Source organism: Numida meleagris, chromosome 4, assembly GCF_002078875.1.
Source record: "Numida meleagris isolate 19003 breed g44 Domestic line chromosome 4, NumMel1.0, whole genome shotgun sequence".
NCBI lineage: Eukaryota > Metazoa > Chordata > Aves > Galliformes > Numididae > Numida > Numida meleagris.
This window is the reverse complement of record NC_034412.1, coordinates 15,590,581-15,600,592: the sequence shown is the minus strand read 5'-3', so window position 1 is coordinate 15,600,592 and position 10,012 is coordinate 15,590,581. Positions and strand designations below refer to the sequence as shown.

The 10,012-nt window shown below is 38.7% G+C and overlaps 1 protein-coding gene across 1 annotated transcript in view; it reads left to right on the top strand.

The window, feature by feature from the left end:
- Nucleotides 1–10,012, top strand: part of NYAP2 (neuronal tyrosine-phosphorylated phosphoinositide-3-kinase adaptor 2) — a 100,804-nt gene that overhangs the window by 79,220 nt on the left and 11,572 nt on the right. The window contains exons 10-21 of the mRNA XM_021393707.1: nucleotides 68–163; nucleotides 304–390; nucleotides 1,158–1,405; nucleotides 1,700–1,877; nucleotides 3,028–3,136; nucleotides 3,629–3,720; nucleotides 4,288–4,464; nucleotides 6,849–7,051; nucleotides 7,336–7,480; nucleotides 8,226–8,464; nucleotides 8,974–9,138; nucleotides 9,547–9,671. Of these exons, the coding sequence (XP_021249382.1) occupies nucleotides 68–163; nucleotides 304–390; nucleotides 1,158–1,405; nucleotides 1,700–1,877; nucleotides 3,028–3,136; nucleotides 3,629–3,720; nucleotides 4,288–4,464; nucleotides 6,849–7,051; nucleotides 7,336–7,480; nucleotides 8,226–8,464; nucleotides 8,974–9,138; nucleotides 9,547–9,671 (1,864 nt within the window). The remainder of the gene's footprint in view (nucleotides 1–67; nucleotides 164–303; nucleotides 391–1,157; nucleotides 1,406–1,699; nucleotides 1,878–3,027; nucleotides 3,137–3,628; nucleotides 3,721–4,287; nucleotides 4,465–6,848; nucleotides 7,052–7,335; nucleotides 7,481–8,225; nucleotides 8,465–8,973; nucleotides 9,139–9,546; nucleotides 9,672–10,012) is intronic.

Sequence of the window (10,012 nt, the reverse complement as noted above, 5' to 3'; positions counted from 1 at the left end):
AGGCTATACCAGCTGCAGGGAATAAAACGGCATGTTGATTCTCATCTTTGCTACCTCTCTTGTGCAGTAGGTCCATCAACACCAAAACCTGGGACCCCCTTGCCAGTCAGCACAACGCCGCCTCCATACTCACCAATTCCACCAACACCTACACCAAGTTCAGGTCAGTTTTTCACATTGCTATCTCTATTTATCTGGGATAACTTTTGCCGTGATGCAGAATTTTTAATGTAATTTGTATCAGGTGCTTGGAGCAAATATCCCATGCTGACTCAGTTTTCCTTTAACTCTGTCTTATTGCAGGTCCATCAACACCAAAGCCCACAAGCCCATTGCCTGTCACCTCAGTTAAGCCTCCACAAACACCATCCACACCTCAGCCAAGCTCAGGTATTGTTGTTTCCCATTCCCATTTCTTTTTGCTTGTTTTACCTGTTCAGTTTTCTTACTTCAGGTCTAACAGCCAAAGTAACGGAATTAAGCTGGAGTGTCAGAGGTTTTCCTTAACTTCCATAATTGATATGACTACAGAACTCTAGACAACTGGCATTACAGCAGTTCATTCCAGCTGCCAAAACAGAGGAGCCTTCTCTGTAATGTTTTTGAATTGATTCTTTCTATATAGTCAGAAATAGCCTTTCAGAATTGGCCACTAGAAATTCATTGTTCCACTTTATATACTGATGTCTTAATATCCTTTTTCACATATTTCTTCACTGGCCCCTAGCAGAGACTTCTGGTACACCAGAGTACATATTCTTTTTGTGTCCAGAGACTGGAGTCTAGCTTTGAAATGTCTTGATTTCAATCTCAAGGTAGTTGTTGGCATGAAAATCCTGGATGTTCATGATTCAGATCAACTCGTATGTATCATGTTTCATATGGTGCGTCTCTAATATACAGAAAATTAGTCCCTGGATCAGATGGCTTGGTCTTCACGAATTGCCACAGAACGTGGGTGATTTCCAGTTACAGTAGAAGGGTGTTTTCTCCTGTGGAAAGTTTGCATGCCTCCTTTGTACTCTGTTCTTGACTGATGCCATCACTATTACAACGGAGCAGTGATTAGGAAGTAAAACAAAGTGTGCGATAGGAACAAAGTGACTGCAGCAGTTACAGTAGAGATTCAGAGGAAATTATTCTGTCTTTCTTCCCAGGCCATGCTTCCTGTAGTGCCTCTGGGGATCCGCATTACAACACTTTTGACCACAGAGTTCATAATTTCATGGGAAATTGTTCTTACACCCTCTCCAAAGTGTGTAACATCTCTCAGAATATTCCATACTTTGATGTGTACACAACAAATGAGCACAGAGGAGCCAACACCAAGGTCTCTTATGTGAAGTCAGTGCAAGTGGAAGTCTATGGCTACCAGATTTCAATGCTGAAAAGCAAGAAAGTGAATGTAAGAAAGTACTTGTTTAAAAGTCATTTTTAAACTTAGATGCAGATAATTAAGTTTTGGGGGTTTTGTTTGTTTGTTTGTTTTTTGTAGCATTCACAGTAATTTTTCTCTTGTCATTGGTTACATGTACCTCTTTTAATGAGATTTCAAAAAAAATTGCTTAGATGAAATACTATCTAATTGTGTCCCATTCCCCTTGTGCACAAAATGATATCTTCCACTAAACTATTCCAGTTGCTTGTAGTTGGATGAGTTCCAGCAGCCATACACTAACTTTTACAACTTGCTGTGTAGGTGAATGGGACCAGAATGAACCTACCCATATTTATTGAAAAGAAGATCAGTATTCAAAACAGTGGTGGTTATGTTCTCTTGGAAACTGATTTTGGACTGTGGGTTAGATATGATGGAAATCACTATGCAGAAGTCTCTGTGCCCTCTGATTACAGTGGTCTGCTCTGTGGCCTGTGTGGTAAGACATAGTCTTAGTCACTTTTTAATGAGTTGTACAGACTAATGGTTACTTAAACTTTTTTCTGAGTGCCATACTTAATCTATGTAAAACTACCATTTACCAAAGGAACTAGAATTTACAGCAGTAATGAAAAGTTGCTGAAACTTTTCAGTCTCTGCCCACTGTAACAAAACATCTAGTGATATGTTATCTGTCTGGAATGATGTGAGGTATAACTACAAATAATGTTTACAGACAGATTAAAAAAAAAAAGCAATACAAAACTCACTTCTCAGTGTAAATTAACATGAGTAATGATTTGCATGCATCTACTCATTATGCAGTCAAAAAGACTACTAAGGCCTATTTTCTATTCTACCTTAGATAGGTAATGTCTAGAGTAAAACAAAGTAATGACAGGGATCAAGTGTGCATTATCTTCAGGTGCCAGACTTGATGAATAAAAAAAAAAAAGAGAAGTAATTTCAAAAATCCACAAATGCCACAAAACATTAAGTGCTATATACAACACAAAAGATAGAATTCTTTGAGAGTCCTGTGAGAAAGAACAGATCAGACACAAAGGGCGTATTCTACTACATTCTGTAAGAAATTCTGCTACAGTAAGAATGCAAAGTAACTAAGAGTCACAGATGGTTTATGTAGCTAATGAGACTGGGATGTATCTGGAATTAGTAGCAATCAGTCATTTTTCATCAGCTATCTTGGCAATGCCTGAACCTGAGCAGGTTTAGTTGGAACAACATTCTGGAATCCAGGTGATTGCATATAACATACTTCAGGATGGAAATGGGATTGTAGAAATCGTAAGAGTAGCTTGTCTTATGAGTTTCTGATTTTCTGAATATTCTTCAATCTAGATCATCTGCAATTTTCTAGCTAAATTATCTCTGTGTGGTTGTTTCTCACTTTCAATTCAGAAAATCTACCTAAGGATGTAATGATGCAAATGATACTATTTGATTTTTAGTCCAACACAACAGATAAGATCCAAACACAAGTACTATTTTGCCCAGTGCACATTGGTGTTGGATATGTACTCTCACTAGTTCACTGCAGTTTCTTTTACAGCCTGAAACCTATGTTTGTTCTACAGGTGTGAACTTCATGTATCCTATAAATCTTTTTTTTTTTTTTACCCTCACAGGTAATTATAATGGTGATCCAAATGATGACAACATAAAGCCTAATGGTGACACTGCAAGTAATTCCAATGAACTTGGACAAAGCTGGCTTGTACCTGAGAATAACACAATGTATGTACAGGAATCCAATCACATTTGCTAATCAAACTCTATAAAATCAAATATCTATCCACTCACTGGCTTTGTCATCCAGGTACTATTCTGCATCTTCCAATTACCTGTTAGAAGTAGGGAACTCCCCCTTCTTATTAAAGCAGGAATGAGAAGAGGGGTTGCATCCTTTAAGCCTTGGTTTCCAAAGCAAGAACTGTCTATGGGAGTTGGGTGTGATTTCAGTCCAGATCCCTGACTGGAAATCATTAACTTACTGGATCCCATAGGTTTTTTTTTCAGCAAGAACAGTCCTTTGATTAGCCCAAAAGGCACTGAAAAGGGCATTCATTCAGAAATGGGCTCACATCAGCCTTCCAAAGAAGCTAGATGAAGTCTTCTGACTGTAACAAAATACACCCTCTTAAGCAGAGTTATTGTACGTCAACATTCCATAAAAGATCTGGTAATAAGAGATGTACATGAACACGTTATTTTCTTTGCTTTCCCAAGATGCTCCATCGGGACAGACGACCAGTGTGATGCTGTGCTGGAGAGTGAAGCAAAGAAGAATACAGCATGTGGCATGATCACAGACCCAACAGGTAGAATGCTTATAGTTGTCTTTTTGCCCACTGTTCTGAGCTTACACTGAATGTCTATAAAACCTCCAATGCCAGAGGCCAAAATTAAATTCATAGGTCAAGATATGTCAGCTGATGAGACAGTGCCAAGATGTTCATGTAGATTATGTGAGAATGATCACCAAAAACCATAGCTGCTCTGATTTATAGTGACTTGCCTTCTGCTTTCTAAATGAAATAGTTCAGAGGGCACTGTCATTGCATAAATTACAGATACTTCATCTGAAGTTCTGTAGATGTTCCCCGCATTAGAGATCCCCTGAAGTTGTTTGTAATTATTGGCTTGCCTAGCCAGCAGCTCCTAATTTATGTATGCTGTGTTGTGTAAATCACACTGGGAGAAGAAATGAGCCTGATCCAGAGGGCCAAGTTTTATAGTATTTGCTCATTTTCAAGTGTTCGTTTAACTTACTAAACAAAGGCAGCCTGGAGCACTCAATACATTTGCCATGACAGACAATAGATGATGATGGTGATAAATCCCCCATTTTTTTTCTGTCTTCTATATATCTTTCCTTATTTACACAGGAATCTTCAAGGATTGCCACAACAAAGTGCCTCCAGAGAATTTCTTCAATAATTGTGTTTATGACATGTGTTTCACTGACGGACAGGCAACATCCTTATGCTATGGACTGCAGGCCTATGCTGAGTCATGTATCAATGCTGGAATATGTATAGAGTGGAGAAATGCTACTCTTTGCCGTGAGTGCTGTGGTTTATAAATATTTATTCTGTATTTAAACTTTAAATTATGCACAATCTCCTCTATCTTTTTCATGTACGATGAAAAAAATGATTACATTGTATGTAATGCTTCGAGTATAGCCTTTTGGTATTGGGAGTCTGCTTTACCTTAAGTACTATTCCTGTATTCATATAATTCACTGATTTCCATGAACTTTTGGATACATTTGGGTATAGTTCTTCAAATGTTTATAATTTCCTATTAGTTTATTGGAAACTTTGGGTTATACTCTGCTGTATCTTATGTGAACTTCTGCACTGGGAGAGTAACTATTATTTTGCTTTGCTAAAAATCCACCATCCTCAGTGCAAACATTGCTGATATTCTTAGGCTCTGTAAACAAAATATTCATTGATATCTTTTGGACAAAAATTGGTTTCATGAGAAATTTTAAGACACTGGTGTTTCTGGGAAGTTTATAGGTATTTCTCTATATCAGAATTATTCTCATTTATCTCCAGACTAATTATGTTCAGAATAATATTATGGGAAACTTTATACAATGACTTCATATTTCTTAGAGAAAAGCTTTCCAGAGGTTCCACTAGTGCCCACTTTATGCAGTTCTATGCAGTATTCTGCTTTCCAGACATCTTCTAAAGGACCTTTATATCCACAGAATACACACTAGGGGAAAACAGGAAGTCCTCTAAAGGTCAATCAATCATACTGAAATAAACCATCATCTTTTTTTTCTTTTTTCTTTTTTTTTTTTTTTTACTCCATGAGATGTTTTTCCTCCTGGGTCTGCAGGAGCTGCTCAGTTTGGTAAAAGAATGACTTTTGGAATGGACTTTGATTAAAAGAACACAATAAGTCAGTCCTAGGACAGAGCACTGACAATTTGTCTATAAAGAGAAGACAGAAGAAAATAGCTTCTAACCCCCCAACTCAGATTAAAAGTATGGACTTCCAGGCTCTACAGCCTAAGGCCATATTCCAGGACCTAAATATCTATGGCTTGTTTATGGCAATAGGGAAGATGATTACTCATTCATATTAGTAGGACTGTCTCTCAAATGCTCCTTCCATCAGTAGTTCCAATGGAAAATTAATTAGGATTCTGACAAAGATAGATGACTGGTGGTGTTGGCTGTGATTGTCTGACAGGACTAAGAGATCTTGCTGTAGTTATGGAAGTGAATGAGACTCACATGTGGTGATTTTACACAGATTTTCACATAAATAGTATTCAGGTGTTTTTTTCAGACCATAGAAGTAGACAAATGCTTCAAGACTTCTGTAAAATATTGTGTTTTCCCTGAGGAGTGGAAGGGGTGTGAGAGCACAATGTATTATCTCAGGGAGTCTCAATGAAAAAGAATCCGATTTTTAGATCCATTTTTAAATGTGGCAGGTGTTCAGACAGTAACTGCAGTAACAGAGACACACCAGCTGGTACGTGAAGAGATGCTTCTATTCCCTTAATTGAGTGACTTGAGTAGTCAGGAAATAACAGAGCTCAGAGGGGTGAAATGCTCTATTTAATCCCTGGATGTGAGTAGCCTTGAGAGTTGTGGTTCAAACCATAGCTTTATGAAATTTACTATTGTCCACTATACTGCTGAAAATGAGGTTTAGATCCATGTAATGCAAACTGGCTATGAAAAGATGTGATCCCTCCTGCAGCCTCATGTCTTCCCCAGCCAGCCCAAGCTTTCTAACCAGCTCCTCCCTGTTCTCTCTTTTCTGTCTTAAATTGTCCAGAGGTGGGAGGACAGAACATACATGGTTCTGATTCTGAGGAAACCTGCAAGCAGTGCCTCAGCAACTTTTATCTGTCATGACACAGTTGTACTCATTGTACCTGCTTAGGGAGATGATGAGGCATGGGGTTTGATCTTTTCCATGCTCCTCTTTTCCATGGCCTCCCTACTGCCCTCTGTCACCTATTCGTGAACTTCAGGGCTTTGAACATTGCTAAGCTGTTTTCAGAAAAACTACCAGACAGCTCTGCACTGCTGCTGTAATCCTGTTTAGATACTAAAGGCAGCCAAAACCAGAAAGATTAGAGTTTACAGCACATCTGGATGTCTTTAAACCTCCAGCAGAAGGATTACCAAACAAAACGCATTTAGGTCTGTATGATCACATCAGCCCTACACTCAAGGCAAGCCTGCAATGTTTGACTTCCTATGTGAGATGAGTGCAGGGTGGCCTACTAGTCTTACCCACCACTGCCAAAAGCCACCCGCTCTCTCACAGTGCAAGAAAATTCTTGGTATCAGAGTCTCCAACAACAATTTTCCTAATTTTCAGGAGCAAACAGTGAAAGCATCAGGATAATTTTTATCGTAATTCTGCCCTTTTTAGTGATTTTATTTTTTCTTTTTTCCTCTAGCAATGTCCTGTCCTGGAGGCAGCATCTACCAAGGCTGTGGTACTAGGTGTCCCTCTACTTGTGTGAGCACCTCAGATGCTAATAGCTGTAGTTCCTTACCAGTGGAGGGTTGCTTCTGTAAGGACGGCTATGTTCTGAGTGGAGACACATGTGTGCCAGAAAGCAACTGTGGTTGTGTTGATGACAAAAACCACTATCACGAGGCAAGTTACCATAGACATTATTTAAAGAAGAAAAAAAAAAGAGCACTGTATCTCAATTGCTATTGTTGTGAGAAAAAAACACTATCACAATTACTATTTACACTGTTAATAATAGCAAAAAAGATTCACCTTGCCAACCTTCCTGATCATAGAATTCTGTGGTCATAATTGAGTAAATGATCACATATTGTGCACATTCAAATACTAGTAATTTGATTGTCCGTTATGATATTACCATCCTATTTATTTTATAGTATGTAATTCTACATATTTTTTCCCCTTAGCTGGGTGAAAGCTGGTTCACCAGTTATTCCTGCACTGAACGCTGCACTTGCAATGCTAATAACAGGATTGTTTGTTCATCCTGGGAGTGTGGAGTACGGGAGGAATGCAGTGTTAAGGATGGTGTGCTGGGCTGTCATTCCAGTGGTAAGTCCTCCCAGAAAATTCTTCTCAGTGTCAATTCCATGATTAGATTCTTGTTCTCTCTTTAACTTTCTCATAAATATCTTTTCATATGTGATGGCAAAGATAGTTCCAACTAACTGCTGCCAGTGGTGAGATACAAAAAGACATGATGATCTGTCTTGCGGTCACTCATTCCCTTTCTATTGTAATTGATATCTGCAAAAATTGATGCTGCCCAAATTCCTGTAAGGTCCCTTGCGTTCTTTTCATAAAAATTCAAGAAACAAATCACCAGTGCTGCAAGTTCTAAATTTGGGACTAACTGAGAAAAATTGCCACTTCTGAGAGACTGTTTGTTGGCAAGTTCCTTACATAATTATGTATATAAATACATATTTAAATTTGATACCTATATTTACACATATAATTATGTTTTCTCATATTGCTACATAGGAAAGCTCTGGATCACTCTTAATTACCATGCATCACAGCTACAACAGCATATAGAAACAGATAAAGTGGTAAATTTGTTGCCAAGTTGCCAGTTTGTATGTAACTAGCAAATTAAATTTAGGAGATACCTACTGGAAATTTCTCATTTCCAAGTAAATGCCATTGACATGAACCTGAAATACCTCTATGAAAGTTTCTCCTTGTAATAATGATGAGGATTAAGTTGCTGCACTAATGCAAATGTCTGTGGTCAGTTGAGTCCATGGTGAAATCCAGTCCAAAGTCCTTAGATCACTTTTTTTTTCACTTTCAGGCCAAGTAACATGTCAGGTGGCAGGAGATCCCCACTATTTCACCTTTGATGGATTGATGTACACATTTGTGGGTACCTGCACATACACTTTGGTTGAGGTTGTCACCAACAATGTCAACCCTATAACCATCCTTGGCAAGAATGAAGACCGAGGGCTAAGAGGGGCCACTTACCTGAAAGAAGTCTACATAGATGTGTATGGTATACGAATCACCCTTCGGAAAAACAAAGAAATCCTGGTAGGTGTTGGCACTATTTATTCCAGTAAGAAGTATCTCAAAATTAGCTCACCACAGTAGCTGTAGGAAAAAGGACCTCCATGTTTTATATAAGGAACATGTATGCATATCCTTAGTACTTACAGACACCTTCCTTAAGTTGATGTTGTGGGAAAATATCATTTCTGACTATTTCCCAAGGCTTGACTTCTAGGTTTGTTGTTCTGTTGGCCATATCTTGGAGGCGGACCCTAGAGCCTCCGGATCTGAGAACTGTTGTCCGGACTAAAGATTGTACCTCCCCACTTCAATAACTGTTGTCAGCCCAATCACCTATAGCTAGAGCCCTGCCCAGCTCACCTCAGCTGAATAGCTGATTTTTGCAACCTATAGGTGGAATATGTAATAGTGAAAGTGTGAAAAATCTAAAACTGTCGCAGAGTAATCTTCAGCACTCCAAGGAATATAAACTCAAGCAGAAAAGCTTTCATGGGAGATTGTTCATACTGACAAATGATTTATGTCTCCAGCTGAACAGTGAGAGGGTCTACACTCCAGTGGAGAACCGAGTGCGGGGTGTGTCCATTGGAAATGTTGGCAGTTACATAGTAGTGGAAACGGACTTCGGTGTGATAGTGAAATATGATGGCGATGACCACCTGGAAATAACCCTCCCACAGTCTTACTTCTCAAAGGTAAGATTTATTGTGTAAGCATATTGGTATTCTTTCAAAACCACTGCTTGTATATTTATTTTCATTTTCTTTCTTCCCATATTTTGCTATTGCATCTTTCTTTGTAGCTGTGTTGTAACACACATAATTTTTTTCTCGTCACACCAATTTGCTTGTGTTCCAAAGGAGTGCTGACAGAAAATGACCCAGCTAGGGGAATACGTCCAGCTCATAGAATTAAATGGCTTAAAGTCTTAGGGTATCACAGTATCTATTTATTTTCTATTGTTGCAGTCAGAAACATCTAGTACCAGGTTGGTTGCCATTAATATTTCAACCACATCACTCCATGGGCAATGATTAAGAAGTTACTGGGGAAACTGGTGTAGAGCAGATTGTTTTTAGAGTATAGTTCTTGTTTGCTTGCAGGTACAAGGCATGTGTGGTAACTTCAACGATAAGTACGAAGATGATCTGTCCTTGCCCAACGGTACACTTGTCAGTGTCACACAGTTTGGAAATAGTTGGAAAGTGGAAGAAGACAGTGATGCAGGGTAAGCATTACTTCATACCTTCCATCTTTCTTTGGAATAGTCTTCCTCTAAATGCTTTGACTATTTTATGACTTTGTAACAAACAGTATGTATGAGATTTTTCTCTTCTGTTAAAAGCTCAAAAAAAAAAAAAAAAAAAAAAAGCCATCACCACCAGAAATCACCATACAGGCCAGATGGAAACCACAGCCATTTTATTGATCCACATACACACTTGGGGCATTAGGCCTCGGAGTAGTCCACAGTGTGGACAATGCCTACGTTTATTTTACACTGAAAATACTTGGAACAAGAGGATGGTGTTCAGGAACAGTGAGGGCCAGCTGTTCCCTAAGATACAG